We start from the raw sequence: 26,317 nt of genomic DNA on the forward strand, positions 1-26,317 counted from the left end.
CTTTTATGTCCACTTAAACAGGCTAGTTAAACCTCGCACCTGAGAGATGGCACCTCTGATGCATCCTTAGTTTTGCACACTGGGGTGAGATTCTCTGGCATGTTACCACCCAGGTTGCAGAGTTGAAAATACCTCCAGACATCCTTAGGATCCATTATTTATGTGCAAAAGTGTTAAAATTAAGAGAGTGCTTCATGAATCCTGATGGGGATATTGGAAGGAGGGAGTGCATGACACTTAAGAGCTTAGACACAGAAGGTGGTAGTTCAATAACCATTAAACTACTAAATTTCATGCACCTTCCTGCCCCTAAATATTAGAAGGATATTAACTTGTGCATGTTTTAAGTAATAATGTACCTTTAACACTTTTTTTTTCCTTTTCTAATCTAGAATATCTTTCTTACCAAAGATGGAACAGTTCAACTGGGAGATTTTGGAATAGCCAGGGTACTTAACAGGTAGCGTAAAAACTGCTAGAACAGAAATTTGCTTTGCATTCGTTGTCTCCTTTTTGATCTTTACAGTTTTTTAACGTGTACCAAATTGTCTTTTCATGGGATATGGGTGTTGCTGGCAAGGTCAGCATTTGTTGCCCATCCTCAATTGCCCTTAATCACTACCTTGAACTGCTGCTGTTTATCCGGTATGATATACAAACATTGCTGCTCAGGCTGGTTTTTTGACTTGGTGACAGTGGAGGATTGGTGGTATGTTTCCCAGTCAGGATGGTGTGTTGCTTGCTCCAGTGGTGGTCTTCTCATGCGTTTACTGCACTTGTCCTTCTAGGTAGTAGCGATCGCAGGTTTAGGAGACATTATTGAAAGAAATTTGGTGAGTTACCACAGTGCATCGTGCAGGTGGTTTACAATGCTGTCACTGTGCATCAGTAGTGGATGTAATGAATGTTTATGGTAGTGGATGGGGTGCCAATCAAATGGGCTGCTTTGTCCTGAATGCTGTCAAACTTGAGTGTTATTTGAGCATCCAGGAAAATGAAGAATATTTTATCTCATTTCCTGGCTTGTGCCTTGTAGATGGTGGTCAGGCTTTGGGGAGTCAAGAGATGAGCTACTAGTTGCAGGATTCCTAGCCTCTGACCTGCTCTTGTAGCTATCATATTTACATGGTTTGTCTGGTTCCGGTCAGTGGTTTCCACTCTTTGACCAAAAATGGACAAATGTGGCCAGGAGCCAAGTAGCCGTGACTGAATCCAAATTGAGCATCAATGAGCAGGTTATTGCTGGGCAAGTGCTACTTGACAACATCATCCATCACTTTGCTGATCAAGAATAGACTAACGGACAGGGTTTGAAGAATATTGCATGTGTGCTATGAAAAGATAGAGGTGTTAGGTTTATTGCATTTGTAATGAGATATTATGGTGGGCTTGAGGTATAAGTAAATTGGTTGGATCAAAAATTTGCATTTTTAGGTAACTTAAGAATTTGATAATCAAAGGGAAGTCAGAGGTGACAAGTAACCTGTTTCATCATCTTGAAGTTTCATGGGTAAACAAAAGAGTGTATATTACATTTTATACACAGTGGCACAGTAGTTAGCGCTGTTGCCTCACACCCCTAGGGACCTGGTTTGGTTCCTGGCTTGGATCACCAAATGTGCAAAGTTTGCAGGTTCTCTTCATGTCTGCGTGGGTTTTGTCCAGGTGCTCCGGTTTCCTCTCAGTCCAAAAGACATGTGGTTAGATGCATTGGCCATGCTAAATTCTCCTTCAGTGTACCCAAACAAGTGCCAGTATGGTGACTAGGGGAATTTCACAGTAACTTAATTGCAGTGCTAATATAAGTCTACATGTGACACCAATAAATAAACTAAGAAACAAAATATAAAATATTTCATGTTCGTATTTGGAAGGATTTGACTTTCAAAGACTGGTGAGAACAAGGAAACGTGAGATTCGGAGTTATTGTGGAGAACTTGTGTTTTGGCTGTCTAACTAAGATCTGCTGGAAACAGCTCTGGGCTGGGAGAAGGGAAATTTGAATTGGCCATCCAGTCAAACCAGGCCAAGCAGGGACTGCAAAAAACAGTTTTCTTCAAAGATGTGCTGGTTAGGTGGATTAGCCATGCTAACTTGCCCCTTAGTGTCAGTGAGATTAGTAGGTAAATGGAGTTACGGGGTAGGGCCTGGTTGGAATTATTGGTGCAAGCAGAATGGTCTCCTTCTGCACTGTAAAGATTCTATGATTCTGAAGCCTTGGATTTCCACAAGCAAAGTGGAAGAGCATTTGAGAGGCCGTGTGGTACACATTTATTAAAGCCAGAGTCATTTGTCTTGGGTAACATTACTGTACTTGTATAGTTAACCACTGAAAATCTTGTGTGCTTAAGTTTTCTTGATAATCAGGCTTTCACTTTTAATTTTTAAATCACAAGTCTTATTGGTCTACATGCTGCTGAGATTAGTACTTCTCATTTTCAGAACAGATCGGTGCTTGATGGCCAGCTCAGGCACAATGGGCTGAAGGGCCTCTTTCTGTGCTGTAAAGCTCTATGACAAAAACGGATATCTAGCCTCAAGTCAGGTTTCCCTCTGGGGTTTGGTTTGTTCATCAGTTGATATCTTCTGTGTTCAGGATGTGGGTATTTGTAGATTGCCGTCTCTGTTAGTTTAATTGTTCACCACCAATCGTGACTGAATGTGGCAGGACTGCAGAACTTTGATCTGATCCATTAGGTGTGGGATTTCTTGCTGCTTCTGCTATTTCAGCATGCATATAGTCCTGTGATGTAGCTTCATCAAGTTGGCATCTTATTTTTAGGCATACCTCCTACTCGCCCCTGGCATGCTTTTCTGCATTCCTCATTGAACCAGGGTTGGTCCCTTGGCTTATTAGCAATGGTAGAGTATGGATGTGCGAGGCCATGTGGTTACAGTTTATGGTTGAATATAGTTTTGTGTATGAATGAAGACAGCACCCTGTCTTGACACCTGAGGATACCGTCCATCGTTTTGTGTGACACAACTGCCGTGTTAATGGGATACATTCAGAACAGATCAAACTGCTTAAAACTCTGTATCTGTAGGACCATCATTTACAGCAGAATTGAATTTGACTACAAATCTGTAACCACATGACTTGGTATGAAAATGTTTACTTTCATTTTTAAATGAGTTAATGCTTTTCAAATAACATGCAGACATATTATCTAATGACCGTGTAAATTTATTTTCTTACTAGTACTGTAGAGCTGGCACGGACCTGCATAGGTACACCATACTACCTGTCCCCAGAAATATGTGAAAATAAGCCATACAACAACAAAAGGTACACCTAAATATTTAATCTTCTTAATCATTTGCTAGGCAATAAAATAACGTAGTTTTTTTAAAAAACCATCCTTTTTCTGTAAGTGCTTATCACTAGAAGCAGATTATTAATGACCTGTTTTTAATTTATTTGTTTAGTGATATTTGGGCTTTGGGCTGTGTCCTGTATGAGATGTGCACCCTCAAACATGCAGTAAGTAGTTTAATTTTAATCAATACTCTATGGGGGGGTGAAGGGGATGTGGAATTTTCTTTGTTGTATTCGCTTGTACTCTTTTCCAACTCCATTTAGTTTTGCAGTGGTGATTTTTGCTTTGTTGATTATTCAGAATATTTTGAAGGTGCTGTGACTATAGACTGGGTGTCAGTGTCTGCGGGTACTGAAGTTTGAATCCTCAACTTGTATTGAGAATGAAGGATGAAATTCTGTTCTCAATCTCTGATTTTAAGTTTGTAGCTAAAACGTGTTATGCGTTGGCAGTTATTTTCTTCTGACAGAGTGCAAGTCAGCAACACTAACCTCATTATTTTAATTAAACTGCCAGAGTGACTGCAGAGTTGCCAAATTCATCTTGAAAAGACTGCTTCAGAATATTACAATTCAGTGGTGTTTCCTCTTGTTAGAGGAGAAAGTGTGAATAATGCCACCCTATCTTTCCTGAGCACCTTGTGTCCAGGAATATTTAACAGCCAGCCCTACTCTCCTTTGAGCCAAATGTCCGTTTTATCTGCAAGATAATTCCCCTTGGCTATCTGACCCTGCATCTCACCAATCTTATTTACCACGCTTTGTGTATGTGCACAATAAGCCTAATTTAGATTTTATTACTTTCCCTTCTTCCTGTGAACCGACCTATTTTCTGCTCTAATGATATCTGTCTCTCCCAATATTCTATTTATCTTGTTATTGCTCTCTAATATTGCCTTAGTTCCTCCACCTATCTTGCCTAGGGCAACAGATGATGAGATGCATCAAAGGAAGTGAGAATGGAATTTGCAGGGCCGTTGGCCATAATCTTCCAGTCTTCTCTAGACTTGATGTGCCAGAGGAATGGAAAATTACAAATGTTATGCCCTTGTTCAAAAAATGTAAGGATGGCTCCAGCGATTACAGACCAGTCAATTGAATATCAGTTGGGGTAGAATTAGTAGTCACGTGGAAAAATGTATGTCGAATAGAAAGAGATGGCATAGAATTATAAAAGGGAAATCATGTTTAACTAATGATACTGTCTCATTCTGAGCTGGTCCCAGGAATCTAAAACCCTTCCTCCTGGTTTTCTAGCCACGTGCTAAGCTGCTTTATCCCTTTATTTCTTTATTTACTGGTACGTGATACTGGGACTAACTGAGAGGTACTACTTTTTGACATCCTGCTTGCTCATATCCTATGCAGCTTCTTAAATTCTGACTGTGAGATCACATGTATCTGTGTGCCCATGTTGTTGGTACCAAGGTGGACAGCCCTTGCTGGCAGTTATCTCTGTGTGCTCTGCAGCTGTTCAGTGTCATCCCTGACTCTGGCACCAGTGAGGCAGCATTTCATCTTGAATTCACTTCTGCAGTTGCAGAAACGCCAATCTGTTGCCCTATTCGATTTCCCATTGCTATTGCTCAGCCATTCTTCTTTGTGCAGCTGAATTAGCTTCATGTTACTGCCCTATTTTCTCCCCTCAGCTATGCGTAGGGCAGCACAGTGACACAATGGTTAGCACTACTGACCCACAGCGCCAGGGTTCCAGGTTCGAATGCTGGCTTGGGTCACTACCTGTGTGGAGTTTGCACATTCTCCCTGTGTCTGCACAAGTTTTCCCCAAGTGCTCTGATTTCCTCCCACAGTCCAAAGATGTACAGGTTAGGTGGATTGGCCATGCTAAATTGCCCCTTAGTGTCAGGAGGGTTAGCTAGGGTAAATGCACGGGGTGGCCTGGGTGGCATTGTGTTGGTGCAGGCTTGATGGGCCTAATGGCCTCTTTCTGCACTGTAGAATGCTATGATATATTTTGTCTCAAATATCGATCCACCCTGATCTTGAAAGATGCAATGGTTACTACTTTCGTTGCAAGTCTGACAAAACAGCTCATGCTCCAATATCCCCCTAGTAAACCAATGTCTCTCAAGTGCAACACTGTCCCTTGTAAGGGTTCAAAATTTGTTACGGTGTTGAATAGACTGCTGATGTTGAAAATTGCCAAAGCACCAAGACTGGGTGAGATGCATCAAAGGAAGTGAGAATGGAAATTGCAGGGCCGTTGGCCATAATCTTCCAGTCTTCTGTAGACTTGATGTGCTAGAGGAATGGAAAATTACAAATGTTATGCCCTTGTTCAAAAAATGTAAGGATAGCTCCAGCGATTACAGATCAGTCAATTGAATATCAGTTGGGGTAGAATTAGTAGTCACGTGGAAAAATGTATGTCGAATAGAAAGAGATGGCATAGAATTATAAAAGGGAAATCATGTTTAACTAACTTGGAAGAGTTTTTCTCAAGAGGTGGATACAAAATTGGATGAATTGTAGAAAGCAGAGAGTAACAGTCAATGCATGTATTTTGGGCTGGAGGAAAGTTTGTAGTGGTGTTCCCCCTGAGTTCAGAATTGGACCCTTGTTTTCCCTGATGTATGATCTTCTGTGCATGGTACAATTTCAAAGTTTGTGAATGACACAAAACTTGAAAGTGCTGTAAACTGTAAAAAGGACAGTGTAGAATTTCAAAAAGACAAGTTGACGGAGTGGGCAAATAGGTGGCAGATGATGCTGAATGCAGAGAAGTGTGAGGTAATGCATTTTGATAAGAAGAACATGGATAGACAATACAAATCAGATAAAATTCTTTAAAGTGGTGCAGGTTCAGATGTGCATAAAGTCATTAAAGGTGATAGAACAGTTGGAGAGAGCACTTAATAAAGCCTATCATATTCTTGGCTTTATTGAAAGGGGCATAGAGTACAAGAGCAAGGAGGTTATGCTGAACTTGTATGCAACGCCAGTTAGCCCTCAGCTGGAATATTGTGTACAGTTCTGGGCACCACCCTATAGGAAGAATGTGAATTTATTGGTCAGCATACAGGAGAGGTTTACAAGAATGGTTCCAGGGATGAGAAACTTTGGTTTTGAGGATAGATTAGAGAAGCTGGGGCTGTTCTTCTTGGAGTGAAGAAGGCAGGAAGGAGATTTGATCGAGATATTCAAAATCATGACTGGGCTGGACAGAGTAGATAGGGAGAAATTGTTCCTGCTTGTAATTGATTGAAAGTGATTTGCGAAAGAAGCAAGTGTGATGCGAGAAAAAAGGCTGTCACACAGCAAGTGGTTCTGGGTCTGAAATGCACTGCCTTGATTTGATTTATTGTTGTCACATGTATTAGTATACAGTGAAAAGTACTGTTTCTTGTGCACTATACAGACAAAGCATACCATTCATAGAGAAGAAAAGGAGAGAGTACAGAACGTAGTATTACATTCATAGCTAGGGTGTAGAGAAAGATCAACTTAACGCAAGGTAAATCCATTCAAAAGTCTGGTAGCAGCAGGGAAGAATCTGTTCTTGAGTCGATTGGTACGTGACCTCAGACTTTTGTGTTGGAGGCAGACTCAGTCAAGACATTCAGGAGGGCATTGGATAGTTACTTGAACAGAAGTGTAGGGGTACAGGGGAATGGCACTAAGTCATGATGCTCGTTTGGAGAGCCATTATAGACATGATGAACAAAATGGCTTCCTTCTGCACCTTAACAATTCTGTGGTATTGTATTGAGCCATGTCATATCAATGCTGCCTCAGTTTTAGACATTCCACTGGAGAAAATAGCTTTTCTTTACTGACCACTATAAAAAAAAATCCCTAATGTTGAAAAAGTCTTTATCTTTAGTCTTTTCTGCTCTGGTGGAAAGTATCTTGAGCTTTAGTTTCCCATCCTTGGTATCTTCCTCCTGATGTGGATGTGCCAACGTTGGACTGGGGTAAACACAGTAAAAAGTCTGACAGCACCAGGTTTTAGTCCAACCGATTTATTTGACAGTAAACGCACAAGCTTTCGAGGTTTCCCTCTTCGTCAGGTTCCTCCTGAACAATGATGTATAATTTCTACGCTTGGGATGTTCTTCTGTTCCAAATCCGTTACCCCAGCCGTTGCTCAAGTCTGTGTCCTGGGATATAATATTTTAGAATCTCTTTCCTAAAACCTGCAGCCAAAAAAGCTGCTTTGTTTTCTTGGCATTTCTATGCATTCTAAGCACATTTAAACTGTTTTTTGAGTGGGTTTTGCAAACACTGCCACGTATTTTTATGCATTTGTTTTTCTTTATTTAATGCAGATTTAATTAGGCTAGCCACATAATTGAATACACTTTCTTGTAATTATTAATTTACTTATTCACTGCCCTCCTTCTTTCATTGCAGTTTGAAGCTGGTAACATGAAAAACTTAGTGCTAAAGATCATCCGTGGATCTTACCCACCAGTGTCTGTTCATTATACTTATGATCTACGCAACTTAATGTCGCAGCTGTTTAAAAGAAATCCAAGGGATAGACCGTCAGTCAGCTCTCTACTGCAGAAGCCATTTCTAGCCAGAAGAATTGAAAAGTTGCTTTCAGCTGACGTAAGTAGCACGTTGTTCTGCCAATTACGTTTTAAAAAATCTTCAGTCAAGGCTTAGTTTTTATCGAGCTTGGTTTTGATGTAAGGTTGCACTGTGCCATGTTACATTACACACCTCACTTTTTGATATCCTTAGACCCTTTGTTGAAATTATGACTTGCAACGTTAACTCTGTCTCTCTCTTGATAGATGTTGGCAGACTTGCCGACCTTTTCCAGCATCCTCTTGTTTCAGATTCCAGCATTCACACTATTTTGCTTATTTTAACATAGAACATTACAGCGCAGAACAGGCCCTTCGGCCCACGATGTTGCGCCGACCAGTTACAAAACAATGACCCACTAACCTAAACCAATCCCTTCTCGTCCATAAACCTATCCACAGATCTCTTAAACGCCCCCAAACTAGGCGCATTTACAACTGCAGCAGGCAGGGCATTCCAATCCCTCACCACCCTCTGGGTAAAGAACCTACCCCTGACATCTGTCCTATAACTACCACCCCTTAATTTAAAGCCATGCCCCCTCGTGCTAGATTTCTCCATCAGAGGAAAAAGGCTATTACTATCTATTTTGATACTCATTATCTGTGGGAGAAAATTTAGTTTTGTTTTATATTTCAGCGATTTGCATGATTGCTTTAAGAGCCAATCAAATGATTTGATGGTGATGTCACCGCAGTGTTCTACCTGCTTCTGCTGTGTAAGAGGCAGGGCCCCACTAAACTGCCCATGTCATGACTGAACAGCTTGATGTAATGCTTGGACTTGTTTCTGCTTTCTAGTTGAGTGTAAAAAAAAAAGCCTGATTCTTCTTTTCCAGTCTCTGCATCAGCTGGAGATTGTATGCCTATGTCTTTTGTAGCTCGCTTGCAAATGCCTTTATATGGTCCACATCGCCTTGTGGATGCCCAGTTTTGAGTTGCCAGATCTGTTTGAAATCTATCCCATTTAGCATGATGGTGGAGTCCCAGAACACATTGGAAGGTATTCTCAATCTCTCCACAAAGACTGTGCGGTGGTCATTCTTACCAATATTGTCATGGACAGATGCAGCTGTGACTGGTAGATTAGCGAGGAGTAGCCAAGTTGGTGTTAAATAATATTTAAGTTGCTCCTGCTCCTAATTGTAATGTTTATGTTCTTAATGTACTGTCAGCTGTTGCTCAACGGTAGCATTCTACCTCTGAGTCAAAAGAAGCTTCAGGCTTCAGTCTGACTCGGGGATTTTTTCATGGATGACACTTCATTGCAGTACTGAAGATTATTGTGGTGTCAGCAGATTTATTTTGATTACACATTAAACAGGCTCTGCATTCAATCAATAAGCATAACTCTGAGTTTATTTATTTTTTCATTTTCTCTGCACTCTCATTCTGATCTCTCTGTCCCCTGTTTGTATCATTGTCCAAGTGAAGCTGGAAAATTAACACCTTTATCTTTCGATTTAGGCAATTTTAAACCTTCCCGATTTGATTCAACGTTGAGTTGAACAATTCAAGATGAAAACCTTGGTCCCTATTGTATCTTAGCTGTCGAGACTTCTGCTATTTCTATTTGCAGCTCCTCTAGAAATATTTCTTGTTTTAGTATAAAAGCAAACTACTGCAAATGCTGGAATCTGAAACCACGAGAGAAAATGCTGGAAAATCTCAGCAGGTTTGGCAACATCTGAAAGGAGAGAAAAGAGCTGACGTTTCGAGTCCAGTTTTGACAAAGGACCATCTGGACTCAACATCAGCTCTTTTCTTGCCAGACCTACTAAGATTTTCCAGCATTTTCTGTCTTGTTTTAGTATCATCTTTTTGCCTTTACACCCATCATCACTTTTCTCATTTAATCCCCCTCACTTTCCATTTTGTTCTTCCCTTCAACCTTTCTCGGCCTTTGTCTTTGGTTGAAGCCAGTTATGTCTCTAACTCTTTCCACTTCTGATGAAAGGTATAATCATCTGGATACTTCTAGCAATTTCAATTTTGATTTTAGATGTGCAGTACTTCACTTTTGTGTTAAATGGCTGAGACTGCCCTGAGCAGAGAGTCCTCTGTAATCCTGACCAATATTTATCTCCCTAAACTCAGTTTATCTGACCATTTGTTTCATTGCTAATCTTGAATCCTTGCTTCAAGCTGATTGGCATGTTTCTCCACATCACTACGGTGACTACGCTTCAAAAGTACTTCAGTGCCTGCAAACTGCTTTGTGATATCCTGAGTTTGTGAAATGTGCTCTGCGAATGCAGATTATTTTGTTCTTGTTCTTTTAAGTTGAATAAATACATGAGCAATGTCAGTGGATCAAAGCACTTGGATCAAAAAGCTTCCTTTCTCTTTGATCCTAACTGTGCAATGTGTATTTTCTTTAAAATATCAGGTTGTACTGAGCGGTATATGCAAAGCACCAAACAACACAAGAAGGAACCCTTTCCATATTGAGATTCAATATGCAGGAGCCACAGTGAGTGGCAGTGCAGCAACATTTTATTTGGGTGCTCATGCAGCAAGGACAATTCTGTTCCTGATGTACTGAATTTGAATGCACAAATTTTGATGCAGATATCAAAAGATCACTCTGTTTATCCAATTATCATCCTCAGCTATAGCCACTTGTATTTGTACAGCACATTTTAATGTAACAAAATGCCCTAAACTTCTTGGATTGTAAGACAAGGGCTTATTTCTACTTCGCAAATGAAGAGAAGCCAACTTTTCAGTTTTAACTAGGCATCTGATGGCCATCCCAAAGTCAAACAAAATGAGCTTTCAATGGTGGAGACCTCTGGAGGTTCAGTCCTTCAGTAAGGGAGATTACAGAATTGCAATAGATACTCCATTCATTTAAACTGTCTCTCGATGGTGGCTGAAGGAAATCAGTTGACAGTCTGCCATGTCATGGTAATGCAAGATGGTGTGTGGATCGGGAGTACAGAGGCATGTGTAATCTATGTAAATTGGAATAAGAAATACAAGCTAGTTCATTTACTTTTTTTACTTGACATGGAATTGCAAGAAAAAGCTAAGTGATTTTGATGTATTTTTCCTTGCATCAAAATTCATCTCTGGGCACCATTTACAAAATTCCAAAGGCAGGAATGATACTTGAATTGTTCACTCGAATCGCTGCATCTTATGTACCCCTGGCTCCCTTTAGTATTCTTGGCAAGGGAGGATGGCATGTAAAATGGGGCAGCCCTGAGTTCACTCCGTAATACAGATGGTGGGTGAGCACTCAAATTGGCACTTAAAATTAAGTCTGAGATTACATAAGAACATAAGAAATAGGAGCAGGAGTAGGCCATCCAGCCCTTCGAGCCTGCCCCGCCATTCAATAAGATCATGGCTGATCTGTCGTGGCTCAGTTCCACTTTCCCACCCTCTCCCCATAACCCTTAATCCCCTCTCTTATCAAAAACCCATCAACCCGCGTCTTAAAAATATTTAGCGAGGCAGCCTCCACCACTTCAACGGGCAGAGAATTCCAGAGATTCACCACCCTTTGAGTGAAGAAGTTCCTCCTCAACTCCGTTCTAAACCGCCCCCCCCCTTTATCTTGAGGCTGTGCCCCCTAGTCCTCCTGTCTTTTTTGAGCGGGAAGAGTCTCTCCACCTCTACCCTATCCATCCCATTCATCATCTTATACGTCTCAATGAGATCTCCCCTCATTCTTCTAAACTCTAACGAGTACAAGCCTAGTTTATTCAGCCTCTCCTCATAGCTCAACCCCCTCAACTCCGGTATCAGCCTAGTAAACCTCCTCTGCACTCCCTCCAAGGCCAAAATATCTTTGCGCAGGTGCGGCGCCCAAAACTGCACACAGTACTCCAGCTGCGGCCTCACCAATGCCCTATACAGCTGCAGCAAGACCTCCCTACTTTTATATTCAATCCCCCTCGCTATGAAGGCCAGCATCCCATTCGCCTTCCTGACCACCTGCTGCACCTGCAAGCTGGGTTTTTGCGACTCATGCACAAGGACCCCTAGGTCCCTCTGCACCGTCGCCTGCTGCAGTTTTTCGCCACGTAAGTAATAATCCTTCCTACCATTATTCCTACCAAAGTGGACCACCTCACACTTGCCAACATTAAATTCCATTTGCCATTTCCTGGCCCATTCGCCCAGCCCATCTAGATCCTTCTGCAGACTCTCAGCACCCTCCGCACAATTTGCCGTTCCCCCAATCTTGGTGTCATCAGCAAATTTCGACACCCTACACTCGGTTCTCTCCTCCAGATCATCTATATAAATGGTAAAAAGCTGAGGCCCCAGCACCGACCCCTGGGGCACTCCACTAGTCACCAGATTGGCTCACAAAAATCTATAAAACATGCTAGTGATACCATGGACGACAGAACAGGCTAGATAGGCTAAGTGGCCGCATTCCTGTTCCTATGTTCCTCACCTGTTGTTTTGGAAGAATTCTTAATTTGCTCATCAGTGATTTTACTCTTAAGTAGGAACAACAGTGCAGTGTAGGATGCTCAGGATACTGTCTGTGCAATTATGTGGTGGTATAAGACAGATGTGTACATCTCAATAAGTTCCATTGAAGAAAAAAATGAAAGAGTGGGAAGGAATGTTAAGGTGATGCAAGTTAACATTTCCTAATGTTAGTGGAATCTGAAGTACTTACGATTTGTGAAGTTTGGGGGCAAGGTTTAAAGGAGATGTACAAGGCAGGTTATTTTACACAGGATGGTGGGTGCCTGGAACTCACTGCCAGGTGAGGTAGTGGAAGCAGATATGATAGTGACTTTTAAGAGGCATCTTGACAAGTACATGAGAAGGTGGGATTAGAGGGATTTTAGTTAAGTTGGGCAGCGTTGTCAGGGCAGGCTTGGAGGGCCGAATGGCCTGTTCCCGTGCTGTAATTTTCTTCGTTTGTTCTTTGTGAAGAATAATAATTTGCAGAATGGTAATTCTTCATTTTCCCTTGCCTCCATTGCTAGCTGATTATTGAAGAATTTGGTCATATAGCCCTGCATCATGCTTCAAAACCAGTTATTACCAATGCAGCAGGTAAGAGACCTTTCTAAATGTCTGCTTTGCCTGTTCAAAAAAAACACTTTTTTAAAAATTGGAGGATTGACTGTAAAACACCACATATAAGCCAACTTTTTCTGCCCCACCCCAAAAAAGTCATGTTTTTGTGCATACTCAGCATATAATTCTCCCCTGTTTTCAGCCACGGCATGCAATATTCTCAACAGTAGTCAACCTCAATTTCTTTCTCCCAAAAGTGTATGTTCTACTTTCCAATAGCTTATAAGTGGCTATAAGGGGTCAAGCAGGCTGTGTTGCCAAGGTAAGACACGTTCACACTTTGCAGAGGACTTTTCAAAATTGTGATGTCTTCAGTCAGGCAAATGAGTTTGGCCTGATTGAGTCCTGTCAATTCTATGGTGTAATGGTTAGCACTCTGGGCTTTGAATCAAGCAATTGAAGTTTGAATCTGCGTGGAGTCACAATTCTTGTCCACCTCTGGTTTAAATAGGGACAGGAGAGTGAATAATTATTTGTAACTGTTTTTGTAATAGTGTATTTGTAATAAACAAAAGATATCCCTGATTTGAGTCCTAGTTGATGGCCCAATCGGGGAGCCTCATGTTCCCTATTTAAAACAGGTGTATTAGTCTCTCCCTTAGTGCAGCGAGCACTCTGTTGTGAAGTATATCTTGTAAATGGAACTTTTGGTGACAGGACCTTTTGCCTCCGTGGATTTATTACAAAAATGGTGACCACACACACCCAGGCTGGTATTTCATTGGCACACAAGTTGAATTCTGGTTTTGGAAGACTTCTTTGTTGAAGCTTCAAAAGTCAATTTATAGAATCGCAGAATCCTTACAGTGTGGAAGGATGCCATTTGGCCCATTGAGTCTGCACCAACTCTCTGACAGTGTTTTACAGGCTCTCTCCCCCTGTCCCCATAACCCCACATGTACCTAATCCACCTAACCAACACATCTCAGGACACCTAAGAGGCAATTTAGCATGGCCAATCCATCTAACTTGTGCATCTTTGGAGTGTGAGAGGAAACCAGCGCACCTGAAGGAAACAAGAACGTAAGAACATAAGAAGATACATGGAGCAGTAGTAGGCCATCTGCCCCTTGAGCCTGCTCCGCCATTCAATAAGATCATGGCTGATTTTTTTCATGGACTCAGCTCCACTTACCTGCCCACTCACCATAGCTCTTAATTCTTTTGCAATTCAAAAATGTATCTATCCTTGCCATGAAAACATTCAGTGTAGTTAAGATTGTCTTAAGGTTAATGTGCAGGTTCACTCGACAGTTAGGAAGGCAAATGCAATATTAGTATTCATGTTGAGGGCTAGATTACAAGAGGAGGGATGCACTTCTGAGCCTGTATAAGGCTGTAGTCAGACCCTATTTGGAATATTGTGAACAGTTTTGGGCCCCATATCTAAAGAAGGATGTGCTGGCCTTGGAAGGAGTCCAGAGGAGGTTCACAAGAATGATCCTTGGAATGAAGAGCTTGTCGTATGAGGAATGGTTGAGGACTCTGAGACCGTACTCGTGAAGTTTAGAAAGATGAGGGGGGGGTCATATTGAAACTTACAGGATACTGCACGGTTTGGAAAGAGTGGACATGGACAGGATGTTTCCACTGGTAAGAAAAACTAGACTGTTATACCAGGGAGCTCGCTGCCTGTCGCCTCCTGCTGGGATCCAGGGAGGAGAAACTAGAACCAGAGGGCACAACCTGAGGCTGAAGAGACGAACCTTTAAAACAGAGATGAGGAGGAATTTCTTCAGCCCGAGAGCGGTGAATCTGTGGAACTCTTTGCCGCAGAAGGCTGTGGAGGTCAGGTCATTGAGTGCCTTTAAGACAGAAACATAGGTTCTTAATAGATAAGGGGATGAGAGGTTATGGGGAAAAAGCAGAACAATGGGGGTGAGAAAAATATCAGCCATGATTGAATGACTTGATAGGCCGAGTGGCCTAATTCTGCTCTGTGTCTTATGGTCTTATATGTAGCCTCAACTGCTTCACTGGGCAGGGAATGCCGTAAATTCACAACTTTGTGTGAAGAAGTTCCTCCTCAACTAAATCCTAAATCTGCTTCCCCTTATTTTGAGGCTATGCCCCCTAGTTCTACTTTCACCTGCCAGTGGAAACAACTTCCCTGCTTCTATCTTATCTATTCCTTTCATAATCTGATATCTTTCTATAAAACCTCCCCTCATTCTTCTGAATTCCAATGAGTAGATTCCACGCGGACTCAGGAAGAAGATGCAAACTTCACACAGCCATCCAGGGCTGGAATTGAACCCTGTTCACTGGAGGTGTGAGGCAGCAGTGCTAACGCACCAACATCTATGATAACTTATAATATTTGTGAACATCTAATCATCTTCTGGTTGTTCAACATCTGATTATTCTTTGCAGTTTTCAAAATATATTTATAGTTGCTTCCGTAAAGATCAATGCAGAAGTGCTCAGCCAAATGTGGGCTAAACCCAGTAGATGAGGGGGGTCACAGATGTGATTTCTTGTTAATAAGTTTAACGATCTAGTTTATAAAATGGGTGCTGCAGTTAACCTCAGCATCCCATGCATGGAAATGTTAAAAATGAACCAGAATACCTGCGTCAAACAGATGTGCAGCTGTTCTGCTGGCAAGTGCATGTATACTAACAGTATCAGGGCAAGCTGAAGTCCACTGTCCAGTGAGTTTGTGCTTGGAAAATAACCACTTGAGTTGGCATTATCTGACTGTGGTGTTGTGGAACTGAATCCACTTGCACATGAGTCTCAGATATGTCCTAGGAGAAGGGTGTGATTGAAGCAGAGCTTTGTTATATTATGTATTTAAAATTGACCCCTTGATTATGGCTGAGACACAATACTTTTGTGTTATAAAACTATATGGCGATGCCTACTTTTCCATCAGTCATCTGGTTCAGCTGGCTTCTCTGAGGTAATCTAATTTATCTTTCTCTTTATTCTTTCTTGGGATATGTGCATTCTGGCAAGGCCAACAATTTTTAACTGTACCCTCATTGCTGTTGAACTGAGTGGCATTCTAGGAAATTTCAGAGGGCAGTTAAGAGTCGTCCACATTGCTGTGGATGTGGAGTCGCGTGTAAGCCAGATCTGATAAGGATGGCAGATTTCCTTCTCTATTGGAGATTAGTGATGATAATTGATCAACATTATGGAGACTACCTTAATATTCCAAATTCATTCACTGAATTTTTAAGTTGCAGTTGGTGGTATTCGAACCCATGTCCCAGTGCATCAGCCTGGGCCTCTGGATTACTAGTCGAGTGACATGACTACTGCATCACCATCTCCTCCAAGATGTCCTGTCCCGTCAGATAATTAAATAATCTTTGGGTCAATTTCTTTTTCCATGGCAATATATGTAAAATTGCAGTTCAAGGAAAATGGGTAAATTTGTCACGTGTTTTTATTTACCCATTCACAAGATACAAGTATTACTGCGCATCTCTAATTGCCCTTGAGAAGGTGATGGTGAACTGCTGCAGTCCCTGTGGTGTAGGAACACCCACAATGCTGTTCAGGAGGGAATTCCAGGCTTTTGACCCAGTGACAGAGAAGGAATGGCAATATAGTTCAAAGTCAAGATGATGTGTGGCTTGCAGGGTGGTGTTCCCAGGCATCAGGTGGTAGAGTTCATGTGTTTAGAAGATGCTGTTGTTGGAACTTTGGTTGCTGCGTCCATCTTGCAGATGTTACACACTGATGGCATTGTGTGTCAGTGGTGAATAAAGTAAATGTTTAAGGTGATGGATGGGCTGTGAATCAAGAGGACTGCTTTATCTTGGATGGTGTTGAGTTTGTCGTGAACTCCATGACAGGAACTTTCGATCAGCCTGAGAACGATAAGGGTCTATTCAGCCCATTGTGCCAGCGCTGACTCTTTTTGAAGGAGCCATTCAGTTCATCCCACTCCCCTACTTTTTCCAAAACCTACCCAGCTATTCCTTTGCCAGTATCTATCTGATTGAATCTACCACTCTTTTGTGCAGTAATTCCAGATCACCATCACTCATTGCATAATTTTGTAAAATTTTAAGATGGAAGCTGTCTTCATTCACCAGGCAGTACTGTGCAAGCCATCTGTCTGCTAATTGTAAGCAGGTTCTTTTTATTTGCAGGTTAGTTTGGATTGCTGCACTTTTGTTTCACGGGCTGCTCAGATTAAACATGGCCAAAAACATTCCTTCGTTTTGGAAGATATGAGTGAATGGCTACCCATCAAGCAATTCTGCACAATAAATGCACAATGGAGCTTTGAACTGGGTTCACAGAGACCCAGTGATTTGGGCAAAGCATATAGCAGGCTTCCTTGTCAGTTTTTCTTTAAAGCTCATTTTCGCCTCTGATTTAACGTATACAGCTGGCCTGTGCAGTAATTCAGACTAATCCATCAAAGATGTAAAAACATCGCATCAGGAAATCTTTTAAAAGGCTGCATCACAGAATTGGTATGGTGCAGTAAGAGTTTATTTGGCCCATCATGTCTGCACAGGCTCTCCAAGTGAACAACTCGCTGAGTTCCATTCTCTTGCCTTCTCCCCATAATTCTGCACATTCTTTTTTTTCTTTACAAAATAGTATTAACTCCCCTTTCAATGTTTCATTTAAATCTGCCTCCACCACACTCTCAGGCAGAGCATTCCAGACTCACATGACTTGTTTTTCCTCTTATCATTGTTTTGTTTACTAGTTATTTCCAGAGGTCCAGTAAAATGTTTAAACATTTTCAATTCATGTAGTTTTGAGTATGGGCTGTCTGGTGTTTTTTGGTACCATTTTTCTTGCAGTACACAAATGGATCATCTTGTCAATTAAAAAAAAAACTGCCTGCTGCTACCACCTTTAGAATAAGAAGGAGTTTGTGCTGAAAAGGTCCACATGCTTAATACCCTGGACTGGCTAGATGCAGGAAGACTGTTCCTGATGTTGGGGAAGTGCAGAACTAGGGGTCACAGCCTAAGAATAAGGGGTAAGACATTCAGGACTGAGATGAAGAACTTCTTCACGTAGAGTTGTGAACCTGTGGACTTCTCTACCACAGAAACCTTTGGAGCCAGTTTGTTAGATATGTTCAAGAGGGAGCTGGACGTGGCCCTTGTGGCTAAAGGGATCAAGAGGTATGGAGAGAAAGTGGGTGTGGGGCACTGAAAGTGCATAATCAGCCATAATCATACTGAATGGTGGTGCAGGCTCGAAGGGCTGAATGGCTTACTCCTGCATCTATTTTCTATGTTTCTAAAATAAGCTTACATTTGCATTGGGCCTCACTGCACTAGTGCACATATGATTTAAAATGATGAATATTAAACCTGGTGATGGGATTGCCATCAAGCAATCTGCTTTGTTCTGGAATATGAATTCAAAGTTTTGGGAGATATCTTGAATTGCAAATGGCATTTCCGTAATGGTGCGTGGCTTTTTTTCATTTTGATCACAGCGCTTCCCAATGAAGCAAGGCCAGATATAGATGATATTCTTACTGCACACTGATTAAGATCAACCCACCAGTGCCTTATCAAGGGTAATTAAAAACGGGCAGTAAATGGTGGCCCTGCCTACGTCTACATCTTGAGGGTTAGTTTTAAAGAACCCGGCGAGATCAGGGAATGAAACCGACGCTTCACAGTACACGTACTGAATCATCGAGAAATCCAATTGAGTGTTTACAGAAATTGAAAACGTTAGGTTTGGCAAAAAAATCATTAAACAAATATTCTTTATCTTGGTAGTAAAAAGACCAGGCCCAGTCTCAGGATCTGCAGGACCAGCGCAGAAAATTACCAAACCAGCAGCCAAGTACCGAGTGCCATTGACTGTAAAATCTGCAGAGGCAGCTAAAAGGATTTCTGACAAGAAGCCACTGATGAAGTACAAACAGGTGAGAGGCGTTAATTAATGCCCTGGTTATAGGTGTGGATCGGTTTCCTAACCAAATAAATCTTTCTGCTGGATTGGTGGGGCTTTACCTTGGTGTTTCTGTTATCCATTTGATTTTATTTGCATCTTCCATTTCTATATGGGGAGGAATTAAAATTTAGTTAATTTTATTAGTGTCACAAGCAGGCCTACATTAACACTGCAATGAAGTTACTGTAAAAATCCCCTAGTTGGCACACTCTGGCACCTGTTCGGTACACTGAGGGACAATTTAGCATGACCAGTGCGAGTAGCATTAGACACCTTAATGGGGCTGAAGGCAGATAAGTCCCCTGGCTCTGATGGTTTGCACTCTAGGATTTTAAATGAAGTAGAGACAGAGATAGTGGGTGCTTTGGTTATAATTTTCCAAAAATCCTTGGATTCTGGAGAAGAACCTGAGAAGTATTGTGGCAAACTGTCAGTGTATCCAGACAAATGCAAGGTCATGCATTTTGGATTAAATTTAAGTGAGAATTATACTGTAAAAAGGCAGAACCCTTTGGAACATTAACATAGAGAGGGATCTGGATGTGTAGATCCACAGTTCCCTAAAAGTGGCAACACAGGTGACCAAGGTGAATAAGAAGGCATATGGCATACTTGCCTTCATCATCTGTGGCATTGAGTTGAGAAATCATGTTACACCTACATAAAATTTTAGTTAGGCTGCATTTGGAGTATTGCATGCAGTTCTGGTCACCACATTATCAGAAGGACGTGGAAGCTTTGGAGAGAATGCAAAGAAGGTTCACCAGGATGTTGCCTTGTCTTGGAGAGGTTGAATAAACTAGGATTGTTTTCACTGGAAAGATGGAGGCTGAGGGGAGACCTGATAGAAGTCTACAAAATTACGAGAGGCATAGACAGGGTGGATAGTCAGAGGCTTTTTCCCAGGCTGGAAGTGTCACTTACAAGGGGGCACAGGTTCAAGGTAAGAGGGGAAAGCGTAAGGGAGATGTATGGCGGGAAAGTTTTTCACGCAGAGGGTGATGGATGCCTGGAACGCACTGCCAGAGGAAGTGGTGGAAGCAGGCACATTAGCAACAGTTAAGAGCTGAGGGGATGGGTAAATGAATAAGGAGAGAATATAGACTGAAGGGCAGAAGGCTGTTTTTTAGTTTAGGGCATCATGAACGGCACAGGCTTGGGGGGCCGAAGGGCCTGTTCCTGTGCTGTACCTTTCTTCTTGTATTTGGACTTCCAGAAGGCTTTCGACAGGGTACCTCACAGAAGATTAAGTCATACCATAAGAACCCATGGTGTTGTGGATGATATATTGGCATGGATGGACAATTGGCTTATGGACAGGAAACAGCAAGTGGGGAATTGGGTTTGTTTTCATGTTTGCGACCTATAACTAGTGGAATTCCACAGGCATCCGTGTTGGGACTGCGACACTTTACAATATTTATAAATAACTTGGAGGAAGGAAGTAAATGTACTCAGTCAAATTTGCAGACAATGCAAAAATAGATGGCAAGGCAAGTTGCGAGAGGGGTGTAAACAGCTTACAAAGAGGTATTAATAGGTTAAGTAAGTGGACAAAAAGTTGGCAAATGGAGTATAATGTGGGAAAATGTGAAGTTGCTCATTTTGGAATAGAGAACAAAAGAGAGTATCATTTGAACAAAAACTTCAGAAAGCTGCAACATAAAGAGGCTTGGGAGAGCTAGTGCATGAAACAAAGGAAGCTAGCACACAAGTGCAGCAGCTAATAGGCAAATGGAATATTGGGCCTTACTTCAAGGGAGTTGGAGTGTAAGAGCAGGGAAGTCTTGCTGCAACTATACAGAGACCACATCTGGAGTACCAGGTCCCCATATTTAAGGAAAGATATTATTACATTGGAGGCATTTCAGAGAAGGTTCACTTGGATGATCCCTGGTATGGAGGGATTGTCTTAAGAGGAAATGTTGAATAGGTTGGTACTCATTGGAATTTAGAAGAATGAAAGGTGATCTTATTGAAATGTATTGCATTTTTTAAGGGGCTCGATTGACAGGGTAAATGCTGAGAGATGCTTCCCCTCATGGAAGAGTCTAAGACTAGAGGGCATCGTCTCAGAATAAAGGGACACCATTTTAAGGCTGAGATGAGGAGGAATTTCTTGAGGGTTGTGAGTCTTTGAAACTCCTTGCCTTAGAGAGCTCTGGGGACAGAGTCCTTAAGTCTTGAGATACAGATTTTTGATCAGTAAGGGAATCAAGGGTTCGGGAAAGGGCAATAAAATAGGCATGAGGAATGTCTGATCATCCAGATCCTATTGAATGGCCGAGCAGGCTCGAGGGGCCGAATGGCCAACTCCTGTTTCTATTTCTTATGGTCTATTTGCCTATTTCTTATGGTCTATTTGCTATTGAGCTTTTTTGATTTGGAAAGTATTATTGAGTCTATAAATGCAGGCTGGTGACCATTGATTTAGTAGGTGTTGCTTTTGTTTATTATGAAAAGCCTTTTCATTGTTTCTTTGGACTGGATGACATAACCAACTTTTCTTTGCAGATTTGAACTTGTAGCATTTCAGCGTGGTGTTTGAAATAGTCTGTTGTGTTCTTTTTCCTGTTCTTTCCCAAAAATGTTTCTTTTTCCCCTCTGAAAGTTTAGGCTCCTTGCTGGCATATTCGAATTTTGCAGAGCAGGTGCCTGCTGAATCCTGCACAATATGTAAAAATATTGTATTGTAAAACAGATATTGTACCATAAGTTATAACGTGTAACAGAAGAACAGAAAATCCAGTATGTATTCAGCAAAGTTTAAGAATATGAAACAAGTTGCCCTATTCACCCTAAATGGAATGAGATTTTACATTCCTCCCCAAGTTTTCTAATCATGTCTACAGCAGTTACAATACTCTGCTTGTGATGTTGTTTTAATCGCCAGAACAGGTTCATATTGTGATTACAACAAAAGTAGTCAACAAATCTTAAATCGTTCCTGTGAGTTGGTGGCACGGCATAGCAGTTAGAACACAAATCTTCTTCATTAGAACAGTAAATAGATAGGAACTTGTGGGAAAGTTAAGAAGTTGTGTACGTTACCAAGTTCAGCCAAAGATGGATGAAGTTTGAACTGGCAGACAGGGAAAGTCCTCTCTCTCGGGATCGAGAATAGTGTTCAATTCAGTACGAGCTCAGGGGGTTTAAGAGAGAGTTGTTGGAACAAGCAATGCTCTGCCATAGGAATCAGTCGAGGCAGTGACCATTGCTGCTTTTAGGGGGAAGAATAAAAAATCTTTCAATCAAATTACCAGACAGGACTATGGGGAGAGATCAAATAAGTAGAACTAAATTTGGATTGATGTTGTAAAGAGGGGGCACAGTCATGATTCGATATCTTCTGCAACATTAATATGCTTTGGTAAAAAGCAGTAAATTAACAAAAAATGCTGGCTGAAACCCCACAACATTGCACGGAGTGTGTCAGATGGTGTTGCAAGTTGGGGGGGCTGGAGGGATTAGTTTGCTGCGTTCCAGTTTGAATATTTGAAAAGAAGACTATAAAAGATCTCAAGTGCATTTTGATTATGTTGCGATAATCTACGTGAACTGTTCACTTTTGATAAAACAATGCACGTGCTAAGGGGTTGCCGATCTTGACTTTTACTGTCTACCTGTTTTAGTGTGAAGTTGCACAGCAAGCATGAAGAGCTATAAGTCAGCTGCTCTGAATACATGTATAAAATCTTGTCCCAAATAGCACTTCCCCACTGGTAAATTTATTTTCCTCAGTGTTTTGCTCTTGATTTTTTCTTTGATTATTTACAAAAGTTCAACAAGAATACCGTTGGTTGCTGTCTTAAGGTATCTATGTTAGAAGGCGTTCTTGCTTTAAGTCTTAGATATCTTGCGCTTAAAAATGATAAATGTACCTTCAGAATAGCTTCCTGGAGCATGTGGATGGGACAAGAATTGCAACAGCGAGTCCTGTCATCCTGTGTAAGTGGCGAGTCTTGTTAATCATACAGGCAAACACTGGTGTTGGAAAGTACTGTATTGCAGACCTTGCCTGTACATTTGCTGCATTTGTAAGTTTTATAGCTGTCATGTAAATATATTTTATTATTATTATTGATGGCAATGTTGTACATGTCATTTTCAAAAGCAAGTCCTTGGCTTAGTGTGAATCCTAGATGAGTTAATTGATTGTTGCTGAACACTTAGTTTGTGCATGAGGGACATATTAAGTAAATCAAAGTCAGCAAGGTGAAACTGTCAATGTAGAATACTTAAATTGTCTGAGTTAGACTTCTTGAGTGGGGTTTTCCAGCCACGCTTGCCCCAAGATCCGAAAATTCTGCCCGAGGTCAAACGACCTATACATAGTCCTATCGTGCTGCTACGATTTCCATGGTGGGTAGGACGGGAGAATTCTGCCCCTTGTTTCTCAACGTATTTATCTATAGTAACCAAGCCAACAGGTGGCACGTGTTTTTCAAATCATTATTGGGATTTTGATTCAATTTATTATTGTCACGTATTAACATACAGTGAAAAGTATTGTTTCTTGCATGCTATACAGACAAAACATACCGTTCATAAAGAAGAAAGGAGAGCGTGCAGAATGTAGCGTTACAGTCATAGCAAGGGTGTAGAGAAAGATCAACTTAATGCGAGGTAGGTTCATTCAAAAATCTGTCAGCAGCAGGGAAGAAGCTGTTCTTGAGTCAGTTGGTATGTGGCCTCAGACTTTTATATCTTTTTCCCGATGGAAGAAGGTGAAAGAGAGAATGTCCAGGGTGTGTGGGATTCTTAATTATGGTGGCTGCTTTCCCAATGGGAAGTGTAGACAGAGACGGGAGCTGGTTTGCAGGATGGATTGGGCTGCATTCATGACCTTTTGTAGTTTCTTGCAGTCTTGAGCAGAGCAGGAGTGGGTGTTGCCTGGTTCAAATGCCCTTGAGCAGATGGTGGTGAGCTGCCTTATTGCTGTAGTCCCTGTGATGTACATCTACAGTGCTGTTGGGGAGGGAATTTCACAATTTTGAGCTAGCAACAATGAAGAAATATTTCCAAGCCAGGATGGTGGGTGGCTTGGAGGGGAACTTGTATTCTCATGCGTCTGCTGCTCTTGTCATTGTTGATGGTAAAGATCACAGGTTTAGAAGGTGCTGTTGAAACAGCCTTGATGAGTTCTTGAAGTGCATTTTGTAAATGGTACAATGCAGCTAATGTGTTCTGTGGTGGAGAATGAAAGTTTATGGATGGGGTGCCAATCAAGCAGGCTGCTTTATCCTAGATGGTGTTGGGCTTCTTGAGTGTTGTTCGAGCTGCATTAGTCCAGGCAAGTGGCAAATATTCCATCACACTCCTAATTTGTGCAATATAGGTGGAATATTGGTCTTGGGGAATCAGGTGATGATTTACCTGCTGTAGGATTCCTTGTAGCCATGGTATTTATATGGCGAGCCCAATTCAGTTTCTGGTTGATGGTATTGCCCCCCCACCATCGCTCCAGGATATTGGTAGTAGGGAATTCAGATATGATAATGCTGTTAAATGTCATGTGGTTGTGGAAGCAAAAGTCAAAAAGAAAGGAGAATACAAGATGAAATAAATATTATCCAAATATTTTTCCCCCAAAACAACTGGTGAGGCTCGATCAATTGGAAATTTCAGAACCAAAATTATTAGATTTTGTTGCACAAGCACATGGAACCAAGGCAGGTAAGTGGAGTTGAGGTTCGAGGGTTGAATGTTGTACACCTATTCCTACGTTATTTGTTTAATTTTGTGCAATCAGTTCTGTCATTTAATATTCATGAACAATGAAATGGCACTTAATTTGCAGAAGAAGATAATAGACAACTTAATTTGGCTTGGTAATCTCGCCCAGCCTCTTCCTCCACAAATCCCCAACCCTAGAATTGTTTTTGTTTACCAACTATTGCAGAGTAGTGCACTGCTGACCATTTTCATTTACAACTAAGCCATCTAATTTGCAGTTTCGCTTTTTATCTAGGCTCAACCAACTCCAGTGAAGAGAATGAATCCAGTGGAAGAAAGGAGGAAAATGTTTGAGGTATATGCAGTCAGTTGAGAGTTTCCATGGAAGTTGGAGGGAGTCAAATACTTCCTCTGGTAACAAAAACTATCCTCATTGTTTTGGCAGTCCTTTAACTTTTGAGGGTAAAACTGGAAAGTCCTTTTTTGGGGGGGGGAAACAACAACTCCTCTCGGTGCCTTTTCATCACGTTTTTAAGACTTAATAAGAGGTAGAAAAAATCCCTTGCACCCAAGTCACCTTTAAATGCAATACTACCTTCTTGTTTAGGAATATTCACCTAAATTAAAGTTGCACAAGTCAGTTGTTTTGAGAAGAGATTTTTTTTTCCCCTCCCCTCCTTGCTGTGAAACCAAGCCAAGACCTTCAAACCTTTCCTCCTTTATTTCTTCTCGATATTTCCCTTTTCTTTCTTTCCAGCTCAAAGCCATATCTGTCACAGGAAGCACTCTTTCAACCTGTCCCTCTGATTCTACTCATAACCTATTTTCATTGCACTCCAAGTCAAGCTGACGGCCCCCTTTCACATTTCATTTTAGGAAGCATCCAAAAAGAAAAAGGAGCTGATCGAACGAGAAAGAAAGCAAAGAGAGCAGGTAATGTTTGACAGTTGGACATGTAGGTATGTTTGAGTTTCCTTTTGTGCCTACCACAGAAAGTTGCATTTTGTAGATGTCTCTGGTCGTTCTGGTATCCTTTACAAGGAAAAGTAAGAAAACTAGCATTTCTGGTAAGATGTGGCTGAAATAGTAGAGTGAGACATTCAGTTGCTTTTTCTAAAAAAGAAATTGGACTGGACCTTAGATTCTCTACTCTTCCACCATAACTACTACAACGTGGGTTTGGAAAGGTAATGAAGATTTCTTGAATGATCAACCACCCTTTATCTTTGTCCTGTTTTCAGTTTCCATGAGATGTGTAAATGCATCATTGATTCAGCCACAAATTCTTGCCACTACCCCCTTGCCTAATCTTCAGTGGAAACGGCCTCAATGTGTCTGATTTTCCTTTGGGAGGAATCTACATAGAGTGTTCACTTATTAGAGAATAATGAGTTTGAACCCCAGCTGCACTCTCCTTCATACAATGGGCTGGACTTACCGGATTGGGTTGTGAACCTGATGTCAGCCTCCATTTTGTGTCTGAAGCCTGCAAGAGGTGGTATGCCAGGTTTTCACTCACGACCTTTCAGGAGGCAGACAATTTAAAGCTGCCTCTTGGAGCCCCATTCTTTTAAGAAAGGTGGGTGGACCAGCGAATTGGAAGGCACAATCAGAAGGCCTGCCATGATGTCTGCCCCATTAAGAGCAGTGGGCACTGCTGGGACAGGCAGGAGACCACATCGTGACCTCAAAATGGCAGTGTTCTCCACTGGATAGTTTGTAGTTGCAGAGGTGAGAATTTGTCTCTTTGCTGGACTGCTGCATTATATTCCAACTTTGCTCCCAATCCTGACTCTAACTAGGTAAATTCAGC

At 41.5% G+C, this 26,317-nt stretch overlaps 1 protein-coding gene across 3 annotated transcripts in view; it reads left to right on the forward strand.

Annotated features, from left to right (window-relative positions):
* nek1 (NIMA-related kinase 1) overlaps nt 1–26,317 on the forward strand; it is a 152,356-nt gene that overhangs the window by 21,852 nt on the left and 104,187 nt on the right. For 2 of the 3 annotated variants that reach the window (XM_080189482.1, XM_080189484.1), the window contains exons 6-13: nt 393–460; nt 3,203–3,289; nt 3,430–3,484; nt 7,694–7,894; nt 12,837–12,906; nt 18,651–18,799; nt 24,800–24,859; nt 25,381–25,437. In XM_080189482.1, the coding sequence (XP_080045608.1) occupies nt 393–460; nt 3,203–3,289; nt 3,430–3,484; nt 7,694–7,894; nt 12,837–12,906; nt 18,651–18,799; nt 24,800–24,859; nt 25,381–25,437 (747 nt within the window). The remainder of the gene's footprint in view (nt 1–392; nt 461–3,202; nt 3,290–3,429; nt 3,485–7,693; nt 7,895–12,836; nt 12,907–18,650; nt 18,800–24,799; nt 24,860–25,380; nt 25,438–26,317) is intronic. The other variant, XM_080189483.1, reaches the window with a different exon arrangement.

This window comes from Carcharhinus amblyrhynchos, chromosome 5, assembly GCF_965287045.1.
Source record: "Carcharhinus amblyrhynchos chromosome 5, sCarAmb.v2.hapA, whole genome shotgun sequence".
Taxonomy (NCBI): domain Eukaryota; kingdom Metazoa; phylum Chordata; class Chondrichthyes; order Carcharhiniformes; family Carcharhinidae; genus Carcharhinus; species Carcharhinus amblyrhynchos.